The sequence below is a fragment of the Vicugna pacos genome, chromosome X, assembly GCF_048564905.1.
Source record: "Vicugna pacos chromosome X, VicPac4, whole genome shotgun sequence".
In the NCBI taxonomy this organism is placed as follows: domain Eukaryota; kingdom Metazoa; phylum Chordata; class Mammalia; order Artiodactyla; family Camelidae; genus Vicugna; species Vicugna pacos.
This window is the reverse complement of record NC_133023.1, coordinates 55,037,565-55,061,473: the sequence shown is the minus strand read 5'-3', so window position 1 is coordinate 55,061,473 and position 23,909 is coordinate 55,037,565. Positions and strand designations below refer to the sequence as shown.

Genomic DNA, 23,909 nt, shown 5'->3' with positions numbered 1-23,909 from the left:
AAACTGTTTAATGGAGAATTTAAAACATGTACAAAAGTAGACAGAATAGTATAATGAATCCCCATTTACCAAACACTCAGCTTCAACTAGTATTGGTTCTTAGACACTCTTGTTTCATCTATTTCCTCCACCCCATAATATTTTGGAGCAAGTCCCAGATACGACATCATTCCATACCTAAATATTTCAGTATATATCTTTAAAAGGTAAGGGTTCTTTTTAAAAAAGCATAATTGTAATACCATTAGCACAAATAAAATAAACAAGCAATATTTCCTTAATATCATCAAATACCAAGTCAGTATTTAAATTTCCAATACTTTCAAAAATGTCAGAAGAATTTTTTCAGTTTTTGTTTGAATTAGTATCCAAATAAAGTCCACACATTGTGATTGGTGGATATGTATTATATATCACTTTTAAACTGAAAGTTCCCCGTCGTCTTTTTTTTTATCCTTACAATTTTTTGTTGGGGAAGTTGGGTTGTTTTTCAGTAGAGTTTCACAGTCTGGATTTTGCCAATTACATCTCTGTTGTATAGATTAACATGTTTCCTTGACCTCTGTTTGTTGTATGTAAGACCAATAATGTCTGTACAATGCATACTCTATATTCATTGACCTGTTTTCAGTGTTGTGGGGAAATTGTCCATGTGATCAAAGAAGTGGAAGCTCTCTGGCCCGTAGAGTGACTCAGGAAGGAGCTAGGACCTCTTTAGCAGGACTGAAACAGATGGTTGGGGTCAAAGCTCAATAAATAGTAACGGAGGTCCAGGCAAGAGAGGATGGGTGAGGGGCCATGTAGTGTCAGATTTCTACTCTGCTGGTATGTAGAGCAGGACAGTCAGGGAAGCAATGATCAGGCTGAATTCAGAACTAGAAAAGGAGAGGAAGCACTTGAGGCGGCAGCTGGGATTATTTCTCAGGGGATTACTCTACTTGCTATACCCTATTTTCTAAATATATCTTATTCATTTCCACCTCTGTGCCTTTGCCCAGAATGTTTCCTCTGCTTGGAATATCATCTCCATTCTCTCCATTTATCAAAATCCTACATATCATTAATGACCAGTGCAAGTTCCCTCTTTTCCATATTTTTGCTGGTAGAGTCATAAAATATCTCTGAAAGGATAAATAAGAGATCAAGAATGTTGATTGTTTTCCCAGGAAGGGAATTGGATGGCTAGAGGACAGGGTTGAAATGGAGAAAGATATTATTGATTTGTTGCAGGAGGGACAGTTAATCTGATGAAAGTATCTAATGTGAAATCTGTGGAAGTAGAGGCAGGGAGATTGGAATTTGTGGTTTGGGGAAAAAGAGGAAGGTCTGGAACAGCCTCCATGGGGAGAGTGCCAGGGAATGTATGAGACAAATAGAAGGGTTGCTGAGCAGCTGCAAGGGCCAAGTTGAAATTGGACAGTGTGAATTTATATTGGTCTGCTTGGTTCTCCCTCTGGCAGTGTTCTGGGACTTCAGGAGCAGAAAGGCAGGGGTCCCAGAGTCAGTAACACTGAATCTGGTGTAACTGGGAGATAATTACTGATCTGGATGAAGTGAGAGGTAAAGTACCTCTAGAGATCCCGCTGAGGTTAGGGATGAGGTGATCAGAGACTAAAAGTGGTTTGGAAAAGCATTAAATCAATGTGAGATATCACTGATCAACCAAGGGCCTCACTGGTTCCCAGGCAGGCTTTTCAAAGAGACTCTGCTGGGCTAGAGGTGTGTGGTATCAAGCTCCTCTTCTAAGATCCCAGTTGGGTCCTTAGGTTTTGGATCTTCTCAGATGGCTCTAGGACAATGACTGAGGTTTTAATCAGTAGCTGTGTGACCTCAAGCAAGCTATTTCTTTCTCTAAGCCTTGGTTTCCTCATCTATAAGAATTTGGGATAATAATGCCTCACAGAGCAGGTGTGTGGATTAAGTAAAATAATGTGGGTAGAAGTGCCCTGCACAGTGGCATTCTATACATGATACTTTACTCCCTCAGCAGGTGAATACAATTTTCCTTAATCCTGAAGTTGATGCAATGGTATGGTAAATATGTTATCACTTTATAGAGTAGCAAACCTGACAGTCAAGAAAATCCTATTTTCTTACTGAAATAAAAAAGTGAATATTAGAGATGTGTCCTTCCTCTCTGAGGGAAAAAAAAAACACCCCAACCTTCCCAATAGGCTGAGGTGCAAGCTTTTGGTGAAGAGAAAGAGCAGTAGTAGTGGTACTAATAATAGCAAACACTTATATAGTACTCACTATATGCCAGACACTGTTCTAAATCTGCATTAGCTATTATTATTATAATACACAGATCTGGACCTCAAAGGAAAGATATGGCCTAGAGATAAAAATGTGTGAGTCATTGCATGTAGGTGGTATTTTACGTCATGGGCCTAACTGAAAGTGTCTAGAAGGGAGTTATATACATGGAGACCAAGCCTAGACTGAGTCCTGAGGAACTTCATCACTGGAATGCCAGGTAGAAGAGGAGGAGCCTGTAAAGGAGACTGAAAGGAATGGTCAGAGAAGTAGGAAGACAAGCAAGAGGAGTGGTGAGTCACAGAAGCCAATGTAGGAAATGTAGTTCAAGAAAGAAACCATCACGAATGTCAAATTTTGCTTGAGAGATCAAGTGAGATGAGGACTAAAAGTATCCATTGGATTTAGTGACTTGGTGGCCAATGGAGACCTTACCACCACAGATTGAGGGGGTTGGAAGTCAGATCGAAGTATGCTGTGAACGGAGTAGGAAGAAGGAAATGGAAAAAGAGGGGTTATTTCAAGAAATTTGGTTATAAAGGTAAGTAGGGAGTTAAACAGTAGCTGGAGAGGGATGTGAAGTCAAGAGAAATTGTTTTTTTAAGATTGGAGAAACTGGAGCATGTTTAAATGTCAATGAAAATACCCAATGAGAGGGAAAGGTTGAACAAGCAGGAAAGAGAAAGGATAATTAATAGTATAAAACAGACTCATAAACATAGAATACAAACTTGTGGTTGCCAAAGGGGGTGGGGAGGTGGGAAGGGACAGACTGGGAGTTCAAAATGTAGAATAGATAAACAAGATTATACTGTATAGTGCAGGGAAATATATACAAGATCTTATAGTAGCTCACAGCAAAAAAACAATGTGACAATGAATATATGTATGTTCATGTATAACTGAAAAATTGTGCTCTACACTGGAATTCGACACAACATTGTAAAATGACTATTACTCAATAAAAATGTTAAAAAAAATAGTATAAGGTTTCTGGGAAGGTGTGAAGGGATGGGATACTATGAAATGAGAAGTACAAAAGGAGGTAGGGAGAGGATTTGTGCTATTGTGAACAAATATGTAGATTTGATGGTGGGAAGTGGGGGATTAAATGAGATAATACATGCAAAGCATTTAGCATAGTGACTGGCAGGTTAGCTTGTATCAGAAGTGGTAGCTGTGGTTATTGTTATTGTTGTCGTTAATAATGTTATACACCTGTTTGAAACTTTCTTACATTCTGGACTTTGGGCTATGTAAAATGAGCTAGCACATTACTTTACTAATGATGCAAATTTGAAGTTTTTTATATCAAGTTTATATCCAACAAGCGTTACTTGAACTTTTTGATTCCTCACCTCCATCCTCTCCAGGAATTCTGAGTAGTTGCTGGTCCCCTGATTTTGATAAGATAGAAAAAAATTTGGACATTTAATATTAGTGCACTTTATGCACTCTTCTATATACATTTTACACCTCTACATTTTAAAAAAAAGTCCTCCAAAGCCCCTATTGATGTTAACTCACCCGCAGAAAAATGACATTAAAAGTAAGCTGTTGCCAGGATTAGAAAGGATCTGAAGGGTTTGGTTCAAGGGGGAAACTTGATTTGCTCTTCAAATCCACAGAATGAGAGCAGAGAGCTGATCCAGAATTGTTGAATATCCTGGAGGTCCAGGAAATCCCTTTACCTCTGATCAAACTTCTCTGCAAGGTGGAGGTCATACCTTTGGATGCATTCCCTAATATCCCCTTATCTTGCCTCAATCTCCAAATCCTTAGCTATGCTATGCTGTGATCCCTCATCTTTGCTGCCCATGTCCACTCTCCCACCCTCATTTCACTTCTAGCTCCCAGTGAAACCTTATGTTCCTTGAATCTGACCTGGGAGGAGAGGGGGCTATGAAAAATACTTAAGACCATCTGAGGCTTGGTGAGCTTCCTAGTTTGATGTTTCTTGGAGGTTGAATCTCCTAGGTTCTTGGCCACCCTGTTGAGGGAGTAAATCTGACTCAAGGGAGACTCAAAAAAGAGACATCACTCCTCTGATTAAGAATCTACAGTTAAAAAGAAAAGGTCTAGAAATTGACACAACATTGTAAACTGACTATAACTCACTAAAACAAAATTAAAAAAAAGAAACGGTCTATTGTGCCTTTTAAACTTTCTTTTAAATCCTTGATCTAGAATTTTAAGCTCCTCCCAATCCAACCACACTCCACTTAACTTTTTTGTTCCCTCCCCTAAACATACCCTCTGATATGTTAGCAGTGGTTACAAGCAGCAAAAGGACTAAGCTTGGAGAGATTCTGAAGAGAAGCATTTACTTCTTCACTGAGTCTTTTACAGTAACAATGTATTGTTTTTGGAATTTAAAACAAAACACAAAAAGTAAAATAAAACACCTTCCTACCCAAGCTTGGCTCTCTCTACTCTTCCATACCCATCCAAATGTCTCATTCTTCAAATTTCCATTCAAAATGCATTTCTTAACCCTCACAGTTATGGTTAATTGATTTTCAACTAGGGTGCCAAGGCAATTCAATGGGGACAGAACAGTCTTTTCCACAAATGGTGCTGAGACAATTGGATATCCATATGCAAAATGTAAATAAAGTTGGACCCCTACTTTATACCACATACAAAAACTAACTCAAGAAGGATCAAAGACCTAAATGTAAGGTCTTTGAAACTATAAAACTCTCAGTTGAAAACATAGGAGTAAATTTTCATGATCTTGGCATGGTTTCATGACATTAGGCAATGGTTTCTGGGATATGACATCAAAAACACAAGCAACCAAAGGAAAAACAGATAAATTAGACTTAATAAAAATGAAAAACTTTTGTGTATCAAAGGACACCATCAAGGAAGTGGAAAGACAACACACAGAATGGGAGAAAATATTTGTAAATCATATATCTGAAAACAGACTTGTCTCCAGAATACATTTTTAAAAAAACAACCTTTTACAACTCAGTAAAAAGAAAAACAACCCAATTAACAAATGCGCAAAGGATCTGAATAGACATTTCTCCAAATAAAATACACAAATGTCCCATAAGCACTTGTCAAGATGCTCAGCATCATAAGCCATTAGGGAAAAGCAAATTAAAACCACAGTGAGATTCCACTTCACACCTGCTAGATGGCGACAAAAAAAAAAAAAAAAAAAAAGACAAACAAGTGTTATCCAGGATGTGGAGAAATTGGAACCCTCTTACACTGCTGGTGGGAATGTAAAATGGTGCAGCCTCTTTGGAAAACATACTGGCAGTCCCTCAAAAGGCTAAAAGTTACCACCTGACCCAGAAATTACACTCCTAGGTATATATCCAAGAGAAATGAAAACATGTCAACATAAAAACTGGAACATGAATGTTCATAGGAGCATTATTCATAATAGCCAAAAAGTGGAAATGACCCAAATGTACCTCAACTGATGAAGAGATAAACAAAATGTGGTATATCCACACAGTGAAATATTATTTGGCAAAAAAATGGAATGAAGTACTGGTACATGTTATAACATGGATGAACCTTGAAAATATTATCCTAAGTGAAAGATGCCTGTCACAATCAACCACATAATGTATGATTCCATGGAGGCAGAAGATAGATGAGTGGTTGCCTAGAGCTATGAATTTGGGGTGAAATTAGGAAGTGACTCATAATGGGTACAGGGTTTCTTTCTGGAGTGATAAAAACATTCTAAAATTGATTGTGGTTGCATAAGTCTGAGTATACTAAAAAAATACTGAATTTTATGCTTTGAATGGGTGAATTGTATGGGATGTGTATTGTATCTCAGTAAAGCTGTAAAAAATGTACTTCTTCCACGGAGCTTTCCCTTTCTACTACAGTCCACATTAATCACTCCATTCTCTCAACTCCTACGATTTTTAAAAACTGTACTGTACAATGTAGCATTCAGTTAAACTACCTGATAATGTTTATTATTATTTCATGGAGAATAGCCTTGACTTGTCAGCCAGACTGTAATTTTCTGGAGAGGAATGAATAAGCCTGTTTCTCAGATACCTCTAAACCACCTAACACATAACTGGGTGCACAGTAAGTACTCAGTAAATACTTGGTGGTTGTGAAGAACAGACTGAATGTGCATGTGCTTGTTTTCACCCATGTGTGTTGAACACACATGGAAGTTGGGGGGAGTGGATATAGTCTTGGATAGTGAGGTGAGAGAACGACACTATGTGAAACTGCAGAATACAAGATTTATTTAAGGGAAAAAACAGCATGGTTTGGACACTTGTTCTCCCCTCCTTCTGCCTCCTGCTGCTCAATGACACCACAGGGCCAACCTAAGGGAGTCACTGAGAGCCTATCTAGACACTTAACTGTCTGGTGTCACTATTCCCCCATCACTTCCTCCTCTTCCTCCTCCTCTGTCCAGCTCAGATCATCATCTGAATCCTCAGGTTCTTCCTCATCCATCTCTAACCCAACCCCTGCCTTAGCCTTCTCAGCCAGTGCATCGGGGTGCTCCAGCTGGGCCCAGGATCCTGGGTCAGCCTTCACCAGGGAGATTTCAACCCGAGATGGCATCAAGGAGACAGAGCTCTGCTCCACGTTTATGACCTGAGGAGGAGGGAAAGATAGAGGAACACAGAAGAGAAAATGAGGAAATCCAAGCGATTGGGATCAGGGTGAGGTGGTGATGAATGACAGGGAGAAAAATTTTAAAAGGTAAGGTGGGAGAAAATATAGGGGAGGAATAAGATCATAGGAAGGTAGAGAGGAAAGCAAGGGGAGAGGGGAGGGGGAGGAGAGGGAGAAAGAGAGAGAGAGAGGGAGAGAACATCAAAGCAAATGAAGAGAAAACCTCCACTTTCCCACTACACTCTTTCCCTCAAGACACCCCCTATTCACCCCATCAGCCTCCCCTTCCTATGCCCCCTTATCTTCACTTACCCCCCAGAGCTTCATCTGTGCTTGGAACACACGGTTACCATCAAAGACAATGTGGACGTGAAGCTGAGAGAAAAGAATGACAGGGGTAGTAACAATCCCCGAAAGTCAGAACAAGTCATTATGACAGAGAAGCAGGCCAGTGGTGTGATCCCTACATCCACAGGTCAGCCAGATACCCCCAACCTAACAGCTCTACCTTCCCCTCACAGGATAATGGAGCCTACATGTTAACTGCCTACGCCAACTCTGCCTGGAAGGTTATAATATCACCCAATTCACTGGCTGCCCATCCAGCATCAGACATTCCTCACCTCAGTTTGACTGGCCTTCACCCAGTTGAAAGCAGGAAGTGGAATCTGGCCATATACAGTCACCACTACTAAGGAATCTGTCTGGTGCCAATCATGACGGCAAGATGCTGGCAGCTAAAGAGAAGGTGTGAAATGTGAGTGGTAAGAATGAACTCTTAACCCAAGAAGAGTTCTCATGGTGTATGTGGAGAAGAGACAGAGTCTCCAAAAGATTAACACTGCCTCAAATTGCAAAACCGCTGGGCTGGTGAAGGATAAGGAGCAGACTCTTATTTGGTCCACGAAGAAGGGAAAGAGAGAGAGCTTGGCCATGAGGTACAGGGAGGAGAAATTATTTCTGGAATTGGGTTTGAATCAAGAGTTCAGGAAAGTCAGGACTTACATGCTTCCCCCAGTCATGTCTACCAACTCTGCATCCTGGCTGTGCCAGGAATGCTCCGAAATCCAGGGTCTGGATGCCACAACAGCTCCAAGACTTCATCCTGAGGTAGGAATAGAATTCAACTAAATATCCTTTCCCCTCCCCATAAGCCACCACTTCCATCTTATGATTAACATTGGGAGAAACCGGTCTAACAGCCCACCCACTCCCCTCCATCACCCCTCATGGAATCGAGGTGCTCCTGGGTGGTAGGTACATGGAGTAGCATCACTCTCTGGGCCTTGGTAAACCTAAGACAGATAAAGGAGAATCAGGAAAAGAATCAGGTCATTTAAAAATGTACCCCGTGCAGCCTCATATCTATACTCAGTCATCTGTCAGGTTTAGCATCTCTCAGTCATATGCTTGAGTCCTCCACGAACTCTCACTTACAGCATCACATCCTGGATTCTGGCAGCTGGCACCAGTCCGGATCAGGCTACTGTCAAGTCCTGGGCAAAGGAAATAGAGTTAGGAACCTATTCATTTCCTCTACCTTATTGCCACTTTCACTAAATTCCACTCTGTGAAGCCTGTCCTATTAGGCACTCACCTGCTCCGGGTTCTTGGTCTAATTCCTTCTGTTCCAGTGCCATTTCCAGGGCTTGGGATATATTTAGTGGAAGCAGTTTTGGAGGCAACTCTGACCTAGAGGGTATGGGTGGTCTGATTTAGTCCTGACCCACTAACTGTGATCAACGGCTCCAACACTCCCACCAGTGGTAATGGAATCGAAGAAGTCTAGTGAAAGCGGGGCAGGGTTGGAGAAGATGGCTAGCAACCCCACTGCCTTTGTTGCCTGTGGACATGTCAAATCCTTGAACCCCGGGTAATTCCCCAGGGCTTCTCTTGCTCATTTACTCAGTTGCTCTAAATCTAATCACATTTCTCTGCAGAACTGCATCATTATTAATTGCAGACCTCATATGACTTTTCTTGTTACTATTTCCACAAAATTAACTCACTCTTTTCTGCAGCCTCCTAGCTGCCAATATATCCTTTGCTTGATGTAGAACTTATTTTAAAGCTCTTTTCCAAAAAGAAAAAAAAGTCATACTCAACAATCCCCCGCATATGATCGCTAAGTACGTATTTGTGAGGGGCTATCTACTGTTGACTCAAAATATCTATCCCATCACCCCATACTACCTTAGAGCAAAGGACGTAATTTCCAGACACGAATTTCCCTTAAGGCATAAAATGTACCCCAAACCTTGACACTTGGGTCTCCTCATATCTCTAGTCCCTAGTTCCCAAACCTCAGTGACCCATCAATCACTCCTAGGAAGCTCCATGAAGTAGGAAAAACCCAGGGATCTCCTCTTCTTTACTTGGGCCTCTCTCGGCGCAAAGTCTCTGCTGACTTTGGAATCATATTCGGAGGGTTTTGCTCCTGAAGTGAGCTGCTTGTGGCAGGGCCCTCAGGTTGAGGGGCCTCAGAGAGCTTCTCAGGACAGTGTGGTCCCACAGTACAGCCCTAGTACAGACAAGGAGAGAGGATTAGGGATAGAATCTTTCTATTAGGGGCAGAATCTAAGGAAGTAAAGAATTTACCTTAATGTTTAAGAACTCAGAGAAATCTACAGTTCGCTTCCGGCAGCAGGACCAACCCTGATAACAAGAGACCCAGCTCAGCTTAGATTCCTGGGTGTGCTTCTTTGGGGAAATGCTTTCTATCCCCCACCCTTGCCTATTCCTCACCTTAAGTGCATCATGGAAGACTGGGACCCCGGGGTGATGGCAACAGGAATCTGTGGATATCAATAGAAGGATCAAGGAAAGAAAGGTAACTATATCAAATATCACTTACCTCTTCCCCAGGTTTATATGCTTACGGTTTTTCCGGATGATGCCAGAAACAAACAAAAAACCAGTAAAGCATGAAGCTCACCTAGACCAATTAAATTAGGGCAAGTACACTAAATTTCTTTCTCTGTTCCTTTAACAGACTACCCATAGCTTACCACTCCCCCAGCACCCAGAGCCCCTTTGGCAAGGTCAGGATTACTCACCAGGAAGGTTGGTTTTGGGGTCAAAGTGCTGCCCGCAGCCTTTGTTATGACAGAGAAGAGACATGGAGGCGTTGGTAGAATGAAAGGGTATTTCAAGGAGTCTGGCTGCTGAGTGGGGAACACCTCTTAGTCCGGAGGCTTTTAGCTGCCTGGAAGGGCCAGCTGTTTCTATCTTTAGTTCAGGAGGCGTACACCTCCTAACATGGGCAAGGGAACTTCAGTTGGCCTCCCCAGCCAATAGGAAAGAGCTCAGGAACATTTTAGCTCTGAGGCTCAAGAAAAAAGGATCAGGCAGAGTAGGACTTGGAACTTGGGTGAGGTCAGCTAACCACTGCTGAGACAGTTTTAGATTTACCATGCCAATTCCAAGCCTCTGACCTACCAGCAGCTGCTCAGAAATGAATACCAATTTTGAGACCCCTCCCAGCGTGGTGAGGGTACCCCTATTCCTCCAGCCCATTTTCTTCCTCTTTCAAAGCAGCCACTTTCCTCCTACCCTCATTACTTCTGTCTACCATGAATAGCCCTGGACCTTTTGTCAAACAGTTCAGCCATAGTATGTACCCAACTTTCGTGTTAGCCTAAATGGGTGATTAATACTTTAAGCAAATGGTCATAACGGATTATTCTTACAGCCTTGTGCTCATCCAAGACGGAACTCCCCTCCCTCCCTTTCCCTTCAAAAACAGCACAGAAAATTAAAAGGTTTAAAATGTATTTTAATAAGTTGCTGTTGCATTACTTCTCCATTTCTCAGAAAACTCCAAAGATATCAGGGACAAATCAAACATGGTACACCAATAAAAAATGCACAGCGTAACTACCTAAGATAGGCGAGGCTAAGAGCTACTGTCCGACCATCAGCATACAGCAACCCTGTTCTCAAGATTGTACTAGGCCTATCAAAAAAAGCTGTGAACAGCAACATCATAGACACAAAAGGGCCATTCCTGGGTTGTTCTTACCCAAGAAAACGATGGAGGCAAGTTAACACAAGATTTTTTAAAGATATACTAAAATGAAAACCTCTAAGAGAAAATGTCTTCCGTAGGACATGAAGGGGTAATATATGGGATACAACAGAACCGTATGTATGCTCTCTGTGACCTCTGTGGACATTTGCCTGAATTCCCACCTGGGAGTGAATGGAGCAATGGGGCCAAGGTCATTGGGGTATGTTTGGTTTTTGTGGTATATGTGGCAGTGTCTCTGGGGTGGGGGGGTGTAAGAACAAGAAAGCAAATAGAACAGGATGGACAAAGAGTGGAATGATTAAGATTAACGGGGGGCTCTAACTGGATCCATTTTCCATGGCTCCCTGCCCCTCCCGGACTCTCAACAATTACATGAGACTTCAGGAATGCACCACACAGAAATGGCTAGTTAAAGGATATACCACACAGAACTGATTTGTTAAATATCGCCCCTCCCTTACCCTCTGCCTCCAGCATACTCCCTAGAGTAGTACAGGCAGGGAAGACCTAACTATTGGGAGGAATCCCTAACACTTTTCCAGGGTAGAATTCTGGCTAGTCCAAAAAGGGTCCTTCTTTTAAGGGTTTTGGGAAACTAGACACTGCAATTTTATTAGTATCGGCGACGTTTGTTTGGAGCAAATTCAGCTCCAGGAGCTGCACGGTTGAATGCAGGAGGGGTTCCACCAATTGCCCCAATTCCTTCCATTGTAGCAGCTTGGCCAAAGCGCTCAGTTGTTGGTGGGGTCTTAAAGAGAAAAAAAGAGGAACATTATAATAGAACCTATGCCATAAGCTTCCCAATAATCTGTAGTCCATTTCCACTCAACTATTCAAGGCTTCTGATGGTAAGGGTGACTAAGCCTGTCACTACTGAATGTCCCTGAAAGGAAGGCCTGAATTAAGGACCCACCCAACTATTCTACCTTTAACTTTTTATCCCTATTTCTATAGGCTAAGCATTATTACACACTAAATTCCTAGGCTGGTAAGTTCTAAGCTAAGTCCTTTTTCCTGAACTAGGTATATGGACAAGGGCAGATCATCACTCTTGACCTCAGCAACTTTAAGCCTATCCAATTTTAACAGTTTGACACTAGAACTAAAAGCACCTCAGGATTGTATGAGCCATATAGCTTTTGGATTCACGTCTGTTTTATGTGGTAATGCCTAGCCTTCATTGCCTTCCCTCTAAAAAAGAACCTATTCACCCAGGGTAGCAACTAAACAGTCAATCAAGACTAGCCAGTAAGACAGAGGTATTTGCTTAATTCCTAGATAAAATATAGTTTAAGACTGGGTTTCCACAAGATTCAAAAACAAAGATCTTGAGGTAACATTTTATGGGTAACAACGATCCTAAAAACTGGTATCTGTTGCAAGATCATGGCAGGCCCAGGGACCACGAAAGCAAAGTCCTTTCTCCTATCACCAGAGTTATTAGGCCCTGAAGTTTATTACCAATCCCAAGGTTCCATCTGGCATCATAGTGGCAGGTCCTGGAGGAGCTGGGGTACCAGCTGGCACAGGAGCAGGGGGCATGGCGCCTCTGTTGTTTATGCCCATAGCACCTAAAACATAGTAGTGTGATCAGTATAGGAGACAGAGATTGTCAATCTTTTTTGTGCCAAAGGAAGCAATTCAACAAGACCTCTGGGTTAAGACATGTTACCCTCCCTCCAAGATGATGCTCCCAGAAATGCCAAGCCCTTAAATCTGGACTAGGTAGGAGAAGCTACATAGTTCACCAGAGACAAAACAAAAAAGGAAATCAGAGCCATTAACCTCCTAAGTCCTTACCTCCCATAGCCATCTGGCCCATCCGAATCTCCTGCTCTCTCTGAAAAACAAAAAACACTCAAGACAGTCCAAGACAGCACTGCATTCATTCTACCACAATCCACTGAGTACCATATACTGAGGGAAACAAGAGTGATAACACATCCTAAATGCACTGAGACCAAGCTGAGGAACATCAATAGCTCCTTGCTAGTTGTACAATGAGTTCAAGGTCAGAGCTACTAGGACACAAGTCAGTTTCCTACTAGGAATAGAAGGAGATGAAAGGGGAGAGAGAGTTGATTTCTTCTAGGGCTCCAACCTGTACAACTGCCGAGGACATCAGAAGACTAGTCAAGGCAGGCTGCTACAGGACTGGATATATTTCATCCTGTAGTCACTGAGTTTAAACAGCATACACTGGGCCACAGCTTTTCATCCTAAATTGCCTGTGAGGCAAGAAGAGCTCCTCTTCAAACCTTACCTTTCCGTCTTATGAATGTTTCTTTCTAAAAAGAGTGTCAGAATGAAAAAATCGGTCATAGCCTGGTGTGTTTTATAGTCCTAATGGACAATTCATGGTGGGTTTGTCATATCATGACTGGCCTAGTATACCAAGGGCACATGGGAGATATACCGCATCAGGGAAGGTTCCCTTGAATCCTTCCTGCTGTCGCCGCATCATTTCTTCTTGTTGCCGCCGCATCTCTTCCTCACGGCGCCTGCGCTCCTCCTCCTGCCTACAGAGTCACCGTGATATTTAAGCAGAGGCATTCCAGAACTTGAGCAGATTATCTTAATAGGGGACTCGGCCAAGGAGATCAAGAGCCTACTGAAAACTATCATCTCTCCAGGAAACTCACTGTTAAATGTGCCCAGCCCTAAAGCAACCCACGTGTGTCCTTCAGGGGAAAAAGTTCTTTCCCAAAGGAGCCAGCCTCATGAGACCAGCACTCAGCTGCTTTCTCTTTAGGTGCGGTCCCAGGTAATTCCTAGAACCACAAGCTGAAACACCTCCCATCTAAAGAGAGAACTTGAGAAGCAGCCAGCACATTTACAAATGCATGAGGGTAGCATGGCGGTAGGAAGCAGGAGTGAGACATTACCTTTTAGAGTTGTCAGAGAAAGAACATTTGGAAAAAGAGTTACCTGAGCTCCAGCTGCTTTCGTTTTTGCACTTCTTGGTTGTGCAGCTCTTCCATCCTCCGAAGTTCTTCTTGACGTCTCATCAAATCTAGAAAAATAACAGATTGAGAGTATTCTTCATTCTCCTCATACAAGCCCAATTATTTTCCAAAGATACAGAAAGCAAAGGGGATATTTAATCTGAGTGGCCATCTGAGGTATCCAGATTCCAAAAATGAAGTCAAACCTATTATTTCCTTCTCCACAGAATCCAGTATCCTCTCCCACATCTCCAAGCTCATTTGCCTACCAAGATCAATAAAATATTTCAGAGAATAAAAGTAGAAGTTTAGGTCTTTCTCTACTGATCCATACAAAGAAACACCTGAAAAAAGTTATTTTGTCCTTCTTCTAGTTTTAAGACTTACAGGCCTATACTCACCCTGCCTCATTAGCATGACCTGGTGCTCATGGCGAGCAGCCTCCATCTCCATCTCCAGCTTCTCACGAGCTTCCTTGATGTTGCGGTCCACTTGGTCCTGCTGCTGCTTCTCCATCTCAATTAGTGCCTTCCAGCGCATGGCATACTCATACTCAAAGGAGCCAGGCTGTGCAAATCTGGGTGGCTGCTCTCTCTCCCTATGGACAAGGTTCCTGGGTTACTAAAACTGTCCAAGATTCCCCCAGCTAAGCACTGCATTCCTCCTGAGGGCCAAGATAATGGCTGCCAGTGAACACATATAGCAAAGACATGCCTCTTTTATATATCCCTTTACAAGCTTCCTTAAGAATAGGCAAACACCCTAACAGGGAATCTGTCATGACCACATACTTGTGAAATTGTTGGTTCTTTATAACCAGCTTCTCTGGAAGTCCCTCTTCATCATCTAACTGGTCCATGGGCTCCACAGTCACAGGCCGAGGAAATCTGGGAGAAAAATAAACTCAGTGTTAATCAAATTATACCCTACATTAGGCTACCTCTCTACATGTGTCACTGGCACAATGAACTAGTTGGGGTCAGGACTAGACAATTAAACATAATTCTGAAGGGGTTTTTATACCCAGCCCCAAGTAACTGAGTCCTTTTAATGACATTATGTTGAATTATGTGGTTGACAGGATGAAGTCAGGTTTCAGATCTCTGAATACAGCCTTTAAGTAGGTAGAGTAATTAAGTGCAGCCTATATATCTGGTATCCACAGAACTCAAGATAATGACTTTGGATAAATACTGAGATGATGCATGCACAAAACAACTTTTCAGAGTTCTAAAACTTCAAAGTAAGGGGAGATTTAACACTGATTAAATAAAAACCTTCCAAAAGACTGAAAAGGTTTTTATTTCTTAATTCTCATACCATTTCCATTCATTTAAGATTACACTGAAAACCTTACTACAAAGCTGAATTGTATCAAGTCTTTAAATGAACACAGGAACACGGTTCCTAGAGGTTAACTCCCAAGACCACAGAAGGAAGTAGCAACCTAAGGTATATTTCTAAAAATGACCCTTCACTCACGTGGTTAGCAGGAAGGAGCCTTCACTGCATCTGTCCAGAGCTTTCCGAGCAGCTGGCTTCCCTGAGAATTCAACAATGCCTTTTCCTGAGGGCCTTCCTCGATCATCCACAATGACCACAGCCCTCTCCACTTGGCCAAACACAGAAAAGGCTTCCTCCAGCAGTTCATTGGACACATACTGAGGAAGGTTTCGGACTGTAAGGGATGCACTATGGCAGGCAAAACGCACACGCAGCTGCTTTCCACGGAGTGGCATGTTGTCCAGCTCTACTTTGGCAATCTCTGCGAGGGTCCGGGTTTCCTAGGAAGCAAAGGACGTCAGAATAACAGTTTTTGTCAGTTATTTTGTCAGTTTTGTCTAACTTTGTCAGTTAGACAAAGACCACCTGCATAGCCATCAAGAGTCTGAAGTAGCATAGCTCAATACCCCAATGTCTCAAAACAAACAAACAAACCCCTTGGCAACACACATACAAAGAAACATGACTAGAAATGGAAGAATGGAGTCATGTGTTTCAGATAAGTCTTTGGTTAGCCTAATTGCTCTGATGGCCTTGCAATAAATCAATTGGAAATTCTAGAGTTAATACCACTTACATGGTCATCAGTATCACAGGTTATTCTCTGAAGTGGTAGCAGATCATCTGGGCAACAATGACCAGCATAAAACCTACCCTTACAATATATCAGCCACAATATTTTAATTTTAGCTAGCTATATACAGGTTTAAGCAGAACCATCAGGCCCTCCAAGAGGCTTCTTTAGAGCCACAGACTTTGATGGGATCCCCCTCCATGTTACTAATGAGAAATCTGAGCCTCAGAAAAAATGACTTGCCTACAAAGTCTTGATTAGTGGTAGACCTGGAATGAAGACTAGTTCTGATCATATCCAGTGATCTTGCTAGCACATTATGTTCCTTATTTACAGAGATAGATAATGACTAGAAAGGTTTCCCTCCATATACTTAAACACATTTCCTAAATCAAATCAGATTTTAAAAAAAGATCTACGCTTAAAAACGGTCATGATAAAATAAATGTTACATTATGTGTATTTCAGCACAATCAAAAAAATTTTAAAGTAGATACAATTAAAACTGTCTTCTCATGGTTTTGAAGAGTCTTAAGTGAGACAATACATGTGTTAGGGCTTTGGAAATAAATTATATAAACCTTGATCATTACTAAAACAAAAACCTTTTTCCATTTTTCTGAAAAAAATCTAACTTACTCAAATATTTATGGGGGTAGTAAATAGGGGAAGAGTATAAATAAAACAGTATTAACTCTGAGTTGACCTTTGAAACAAAACAAAAACCTATGAGGAAAAATAAAAATAAAATCTGCATTTTTCTGTCCTGTTCCACCAACTATATAATCACAAAGCTTTTAAAAAAACACCATCTGAGAATTCTTTCTACTTCCTAATTTTCCATATCCATCATTCCCCAGCTTCCCCATATTTTAGAGTACATGCTGTAAAAGCCCACAGTTGCTCACCAAGCGGATAAAGCCAAAGCCCTTATCCTTATGAATGAAGACTTCGCCTGCCTTCCCATATTTCTCAAATAGTTTCCTCATTTCCTCCTCAGTGATGTCAGGAGGAAGATTGCCTACGAAGAGCCGGCTACGTTGGGTGAAGGTCTTCTCTCCTGGTTTCCTAAAATTCTTCAGGTCAATAGTCAAGCCTTCATCTGAAAGACGACACACAGTCACTCAAAAGATTGGGGAAAGAGATTTACAGTCACATTCTTATAGTTACAAGTGCAGCTAGATTAGGAAACTTAATTGCTATAGAGAAGTCAAACACTATTTCCCAATGAAATCCATCCACCAACCACTTATAAGTAAATTGCACCTTAGAATGTGAAAGCAGTGTGCAGAGATCTGGGGGACTTCTCAACAGCTGTACTATGGGCCAGGAGTCAACACAGAACAAGTCAGAGACAGAAAGACAATACAGGAGCTTTTTGGTCAAACATAAAATTAAGCAAGTCCCTATGTCAGAAGGGATCAGACTTTTAAGACATAATTGCTCCATTTCCCATCTCCCACCAATCTTCATAATCTTAAGAGTTCCCACTCTTTCAGGCTTGGGGTAATGGAATGAAATGAAATGAGTTAGGAAAGAGTATTCTTTGTAGGACTCTCTAGAAATAAAGAGGGTTGAGGTTGCTTCTAGTCTTGGAGGCATACAACAGGTGCTCAAAGTTTGCTGAATGGATGGGAACATACTTTAAAGACTTTTTACTGATTAAAAATGATTACCTCTAAGAACCAAGCTCTGAGGTAAAACACGCAGCCATGTGTTTAGCAGTAAAATGTGCCAATACAGCAAAGCAACCTGTACTCAACTGCTATCCTTACAACATGTCTGTCTGCTCTTTATTTCAGAGAATCAGCCCTTTTCTATCCTAAGAAGCCTTAAGAGGTAAATAGTGAAAAGAACAACAAAGGTGTGCCACAAAGGCCTATTCCTTTATAACCCCAAGAGTATAATCTAAAAAATCAAGAAACTGTTCCCAAGAGGGAACCTATTTCTACCCCATTACCTAGCATGTACTCACTCTGGCTGCTGGCTTGCTGCCCATTTGCAGGTATTGGTGGAGGTGGTGGCTGCTGCTGTTGCTGCTGGTGGTGCTGCTGATGGTGATGCTGATGATGCTTCCTTGGAGTGTGGTTTTGCTTTTCCAAGTTAAAAGTCTTATTGCTCTGCATTTTTACACCTTGAAAAAAAAATGTGTAATGTCAAATACATTCAGTGCCAAGAACACAGTCAGTCATCTTCCTGATGACTTACATGTGGTATCTTGGCTTTTGCCAAATCCAAACAATTGGTTATTTTGAGCAAGTATGGCAAAGGAGTACAATTCAAAAGTCTAAAAACAACCAGCACTAGCAGTTGTGTTGCACACAGAAACCATAGTCAAGTACTAGATAAAAACAGCTTGCACTAGAATGACTTGAGGAAACTTCCAGTTCAATAATTATGTGCATCAATAACAAACCTCCCCCCAAAGCTTCTACTTCTTAAAAATTGGCCCTATCATATTAAAGCCAGGGGATAATAACATTAAAGCACATTTAAAAAAACACTATGATTGAAATAGATTCTAGCTATCACAAAAACTAATAAATAAGTTATTCTTCACTGGCACCTCGCAGTCCTAGCCTACTGCAGATACTGTGAAATGAACAGCAGGAAATGTATGGACAGTGGAGTTAGCCATACTTAGATTTGAAGCATGGTCTTAACACTTACTTACTAGCTATGTACTACTCAGTAAATTATTTCACCTGTTTCTTAAGCTGTTATAAAGGGGATAATAAAAATACCTATCTCTCAAGGTAGCTATGAAGATTAATTAAATGTGAAGACGCAAGTTCTGTACTGGCATATAGTAAGCACTCAGTAAACATTGTTACTATTCACAATGGAAAGATAAATGACTACCAAAGCAATAAAAGCAGCAAACACAGAAAAGAATATACAATCACAAAATCTTAAATTCTGTCATTTGATGGTTTAAAAATGGAAATTTCCTAATGGATCAAGTTAAGCTGAGGACCATCTTCCTCATCCAAAGGCAGTTCTCCAGTAAATAAAAGGGCAAAATCAATCCTAATCTTTCCCCCTAAACAAAAGACCCTCCAGCCAGATTTAACTTAAATTGCAGAAAAGGACCTTTTTTTACTGAATACTGTATTGGTAACATTGTGTGAGTCCTTTAAAATAAATTATATTCCTCAGATGAAGCAAATGTGACAAAGGCTTGGTAACTGGTACTTTTTTATTGAAGTATAGTCAGTTTACAGTGTGTCAATTTCTCATGTACAGCATAATAGTTCAATCATACATATACATACATGTATTTGTTTTCATATTCTTTTCCATTATAGGTTACTGCAAGATGTTGAATATAGTCCCCTATGCTATACAATAGAAACTTGTTGTTTATCTAAGGCTTGATAACTTGATTTTGGATGATGCGTATTAAGAATACTTTTACGTGTATCAAAGCTTTAGTACATTTCACATCATATCCTACCAAAACTGAAAACATCAATGCAATTATTAATTTCTGTATCTATAAGTTGTTTCATTAAGAAAATAGGTAACAAGAGCTATAAAGATGTTCATATTCTTTAACTCAGGAATCCTACTTCTAGAAATTTATCCTAAGAATTTTAAAATATAAAAACTATATCCATGAACTAATCAATGTAATGGACTCTATGGTAAAACAATAAAAATGACTTAAATATCCAACACTAGGGGCAATGTTTTTAATAGGTTATGTACATCAATACAGTAGAATGTTACACAGCATTAAAAATATAAAGACTATGTAAACATGAAAATGTTTGATGCTTTAAGAGGGAAGGGGTTTTACTAAAAATGCATGAATGTAGACCAGAAACAGAAAGCAGGCAAAAATGAAAACTGTTCTGCTTGTAGGTTATTCATAATTTTTTTTTTACTACTTCAACAAATAGTCACTGAATGCTTACTATTTGCTAGGCACTACTGTAGGTGCTTGGGATTCATCAACAAACAAAGCAAAGATTCTTGCCTTCAGCAGGGATAACCTTCCAGTGAGAGACAAAGCAAGACATATAATAATTAAATTAGATAGTACTTAAGAAGAGGTTAACTACTGGGGGTAAATAAAAGAAGTAGGGGAGCCAGAAAAGTGGACAGGAGGTGAAGGGGGAAGACTGCATTTTTAAATACAGCTGTGAGGTTATTAACTACACTGGAAAATAAGACGTTTAAGCCAAGACTGGAATTTTCACATTTATATCATTTCATCAATCTTATGTTTCTCATTAATAAGGTACCTATTACAAAATGCATCTTTAATACAGAAAACTTAGAAATAAAAACAAAAATAAAACAAAAACCCAAAGACCGACCACTAAACACTGTTAATTTTGGTATATACTCTTTCATTGATTTATGTATTTGTACGTACTGTAAATGGGATATTATAAAAACTATTTTGTAACCTACCTTTTCTACTTAATGATACACAACGGACAGCTCTCATATCACTGAATCTTTCACATTAATTGTTAATGAACACAGTATTCAGCTGTCAACCAAGCCCCTATTGTGTTGGGCACCTGGACTGTTTCTAATTTTTTGCCATTATAAACAATGCTCACAGCTAAATCTTGGGGGCACATCCGTGAGTAAATACTCCTCCCACAATTTCCATTTTTGCTTGTCTACCTTTAAGACATACATTATCATTTCAATAACTGCAATCATAAATGCATCATTGTATATCACCCCTTCATTTCTACAGTGTCAACATAATTCCAACTTTTAATGGCTACATAAAGTCCACGTGGGTGTACACTAATTTACTCTACTCCCTACTATGAGACGTTTTGGCTGTTTAGTTTTTTTCCTATTATAATGCCACAATAAATATCTTCTTGCTTACAGCTTTATGTTTATTTCCTTAGGAAAAATTCTAAACATAGAACAATTCAATGTCTTTGTGACTCTTGCCACATAGTGTAACAACTTTGAATACCATGAGTAAGTTTAGCAGTTTCACAGCAAATGGGATAATTTTAAAAAAAAGGAAATCATGTTTTTAAGAATAAGATAGAAAAGTAGAAAATTAAAACATACAAAATTTAAAGTCTACTGCAGCCACAGCTGGGGATGCATAAGGTGGACATTAAAATCAGATCTTTTCCTATTTGGGTCCCACGTATTAAAACACCTCCCCAGTCCCTTGACCCCAAAGTGGTCTATAGCAGAAACGGAAATTATTTTCACAGCCATCTCTCCAACTAGTTCTTCTTACCTCTGGCTAGAATCCAAAGAGCCTTTTTTCCCCTCCAGCTTTTAATTTAGGAGTCATTGGCCCTAGCCTCAACACCCCAGCATCCCACTCAGGAATCCACAACTTATATGCTAATAGAAATTCTTATAGAGATCCATTCAAAGCTGAAAAATTATAAAAACTCTGTATTTAAATCTTAACCACACCTCACCACTCCATTTCAAAAAGGCCATTTTACAACTTGTTAGTAGAAATGATCTCCTTGAGGATAAAGCACTGGGATGTTGTAAAGCATTTAAGATGACTTCAAGGTAGGTTACTTTTGGTTTTAGAAAGTATAGCCTGGTAGTTAAGATGATAATACCAGATATTTATCGATCACTTTATGTCGAGCACTGTGCTTAAATCTCTATTATCTCATTTAGTGTTCACAACTATTATTCTTCTGAATAAGAAAACTGATGCACGTCCAAGATCACACAAATGTGATGGAGCATGGAGTAGAACTCAGGTCTGTTGAACTGTAAAGCTCATATTCATCAATGCGACAAAATGCACTCACCTTGATTTTAGGGTTTAGAATACAAAAACTTACTAGCATGTCAACCTCTGGGCCTCAGTTTCCTCACCTATAAAATGGGGGTAACATCTATCTCACAGGGCTGGTTATTTTAAGGATTAAATGAGACTATGTACACAGCTGTCACTTGTTCTGCTGGCAACCATTACCCTTATTTCTACATATGGTGGGTGCTCCAGTTAGACAAATGTCATCAATTACATTCTTCCCCTCTTCTGGATTCTAGCAAAAATCATGTTTTACAACCAAATTGCCTACCTTTGTGTTTTTTAAAATAAATGTCTCCAGAATGCTAATCTTTATCATCTTTCCCTTCAGGTTATTTCCCAAGCAGGCATTCAATGATGAACCCTAATCATTGTATAAATCTCCTAAAACAGTGCCCACAGGGTAGCAAGTACTCAGTAAGTATTGTCCCTATCTATCATCCACTTCTGATGATGACCACCAATGTAATTTGGAAATATGTGCAGATATCTCTTCTGAGTAATAAATTCACTGCCCCCTGACCACTGGGCCTCTGGGAAGAGAACAAAGCACAAAGATGAGCAGTAAATATTTTGGTCTACTCATCTGTCCTAAGGACTAACTCTGATGGACTTTCTGGAGAGGAAGTACGTATTGTTGTTAGAAAGACTGGGGCTATCAGGCACAACGCAGTTGCACAAATGTTTAGATACAGGACCAAATACTAAATTACACATTCTGAAATCTAAATAAATGTCCCCTTAATTTCCAGGAAAAGGATCAACTTTTTAAGTGGAAACTGTGGAGGAAAATCAGGTAAAAATCTCCCAGATGGAGAGCCTGAAAGCTATAGGAAGCACTGGTATGGTAAGGTCCCTTCCTAAGAGTCTCTTAGGGCCTTTCAATCAGTAACAAGGAAGTTGGATAAGAACACAGTATAAATCTAGCCAATAGCCCCCCCTCCATTAGAGTTGCCAAATTCATCAAATAAAAATACACTACAGTTAAATTTGAATTTCAGATTTTTAAAAAATGAGTGGTTTTTGGTGTAAGTCCCACGCAATGTATACTAAAAAATAATCTGTCGTTTTTGTGAAATTCACATCTAACGAGGTGTCCTGCATTTTATCTGGTAAACCTTACCCCCTACCTCAAGTTAAACTGAAGATAGCAAGGTGCCTCCCAGTCCCCTCTAACCTCGACTTGTCTGTTAAGAACACAAAGAAAAGTGTCAGCTTACGACAACAGTTTCTCCAAATGGAAAATACTCGATAGGAAATCCATAAAATTAATTTTCATTTAAAAAAGTGATGCCATAAATGAGTCGGGTAGCTAGGCAACAAGAGTTAAAAAAAAAAAAGAGGCCTCCAGGAACCTGCCTACGAAAGCGGCGGGATCTGCACTAGCAAATGAACTTCCCAGCTAAGAGTTCTGACAAAGAAACATCGCTCGGGGGGCCCCAATTTCTCCTTCGGAATTAATGGCCTCGCTAGGCCGAGAGGAGGAGCGCCCGACAAAGCGCCTCCTCCTCCAGCCGCGACTTCAGGGCTCTCGGATAATAGACCCCACACCCTCAGGCCCACGGCGGCTCCAGGGCCAGGGAACTTACTGACAGGGCTTAGATTCCAGGATGAGTCGCACAAAGGAACAGGGCGGGAAGGGAAATGCGAACCAGGTTAAAGCAGAAGGCGAGGCGAGTTGAGAGCGATGGGCCCCCGCGGGTGGGCTGAGGAGGCCGTGTGGCGGCAGGGACAAGGCCTCAAGGGGCCTCGGAGCGAACGGCCCATCTCCCTCCAAACCCAGCCTTGCCCTCGGCTCTTCTTTCACAGATTGTCGCGAGAAATGTTACTCCCCTCTCGAACAAGAACTCAGTCGTCCCCAAACTCACCCTCTACCGACTGTTTTCTCCTCAGAGTAACGGCGACGCTACACGGCCTCTACCGTCCCGAGAAAAGAGCGCGCGACCGCCGGAAACGAGACGACGGAGCTCGGTGCCTCCCAAGGGGTACAAAGGGGCATTCTCAATTGGCTAGCCGACCTGCCAATCAAGGTTTATCTCCAGAGGCGGAATCGTTTTTCCACCATTCCTTCGATCTTATTGGCTACTGAATGCGAAAGACTTGAGTTCGTGTGAACGACAGATGGGGACAAAGAGCGAAGCTTTATACCGAATGCGCATGCGCAAGTTGCGTCCGCTAGAGACGGAAAAGGAAGGGGGG

At 40.9% G+C, this 23,909-nt stretch overlaps 2 protein-coding genes across 2 annotated transcripts; both read right to left on the bottom strand.

Moving 5' to 3' along the window:
* Positions 1-6,474: 6,474 nt before the first annotated feature.
* On the bottom strand, positions 6,475-10,228 carry ITGB1BP2 (integrin subunit beta 1 binding protein 2). Its single transcript, XM_006217646.4, has 11 exons — positions 9,936-10,228; positions 9,625-9,674; positions 9,478-9,534; positions 9,255-9,400; positions 8,477-8,571; positions 8,317-8,375; positions 8,104-8,174; positions 7,885-7,984; positions 7,503-7,616; positions 7,192-7,254; positions 6,475-6,858 (listed from the first exon to the last, which is right to left on the bottom strand). Exons 1-11 carry the CDS (start codon positions 9,997-9,999, stop codon positions 6,631-6,633), a joined length of 1,047 nt encoding a protein of 348 aa, XP_006217708.1. The 5' UTR covers positions 10,000-10,228; the 3' UTR covers positions 6,475-6,630.
* Positions 10,229-10,633: 405 nt separating this feature from the next.
* Positions 10,634-23,714, bottom strand: NONO (non-POU domain containing octamer binding). The gene is made up of 11 exons (XM_006217647.4): positions 23,579-23,714; positions 17,907-18,065; positions 16,840-17,033; positions 15,337-15,638; positions 14,646-14,741; positions 14,256-14,452; positions 13,838-13,922; positions 13,326-13,428; positions 12,710-12,749; positions 12,371-12,480; positions 10,634-11,657 (listed from the first exon to the last, which is right to left on the bottom strand). The coding sequence occupies exons 2-11, from the start codon at positions 18,055-18,057 to the stop codon at positions 11,523-11,525; spliced, it is 1,413 nt and encodes a 470-aa protein (XP_006217709.1). The 5' UTR covers positions 18,058-18,065; positions 23,579-23,714; the 3' UTR covers positions 10,634-11,522.
* Between the last annotated feature and the right edge of the window lie 195 nt (positions 23,715-23,909).

Excerpts from the sequence above, each read along its gene's own strand:
- ITGB1BP2 (XM_006217646.4), bottom strand. The coding sequence starts at position 9,999 with ATGTCTCTTCTCTGTCATAACAAAGGCTGCGGGCAGCACTTTGACCCC. Across the intron at positions 9,401-9,477 it reads CTGAGTTCTTAAACATTAAG|GGCTGTACTGTGGGACCACA; the intron begins GTAAATTCTTTA and ends TGTCTGTACTAG. Across the intron at positions 8,175-8,316 it reads AGAATCCAGGATGTGATGCT|GTTTACCAAGGCCCAGAGAG; the intron begins GTAAGTGAGAGT and ends TATCTGTCTTAG.
- NONO (XM_006217647.4), bottom strand. The coding sequence starts at position 18,057 with ATGCAGAGCAATAAGACTTTTAACTTGGAAAAGCAAAACCACACTCCA. Across the intron at positions 14,742-15,336 it reads GGCTCCTTCCTGCTAACCAC|ATTTCCTCGGCCTGTGACTG; the intron begins GTGAGTGAAGGG and ends TTTTTCTCCCAG. Across the intron at positions 12,750-13,325 it reads AGGGAACCTTCCCTGATGCG|AGAGAGCAGGAGATTCGGAT; the intron begins GTATATCTCCCA and ends TTTGTTTTTCAG.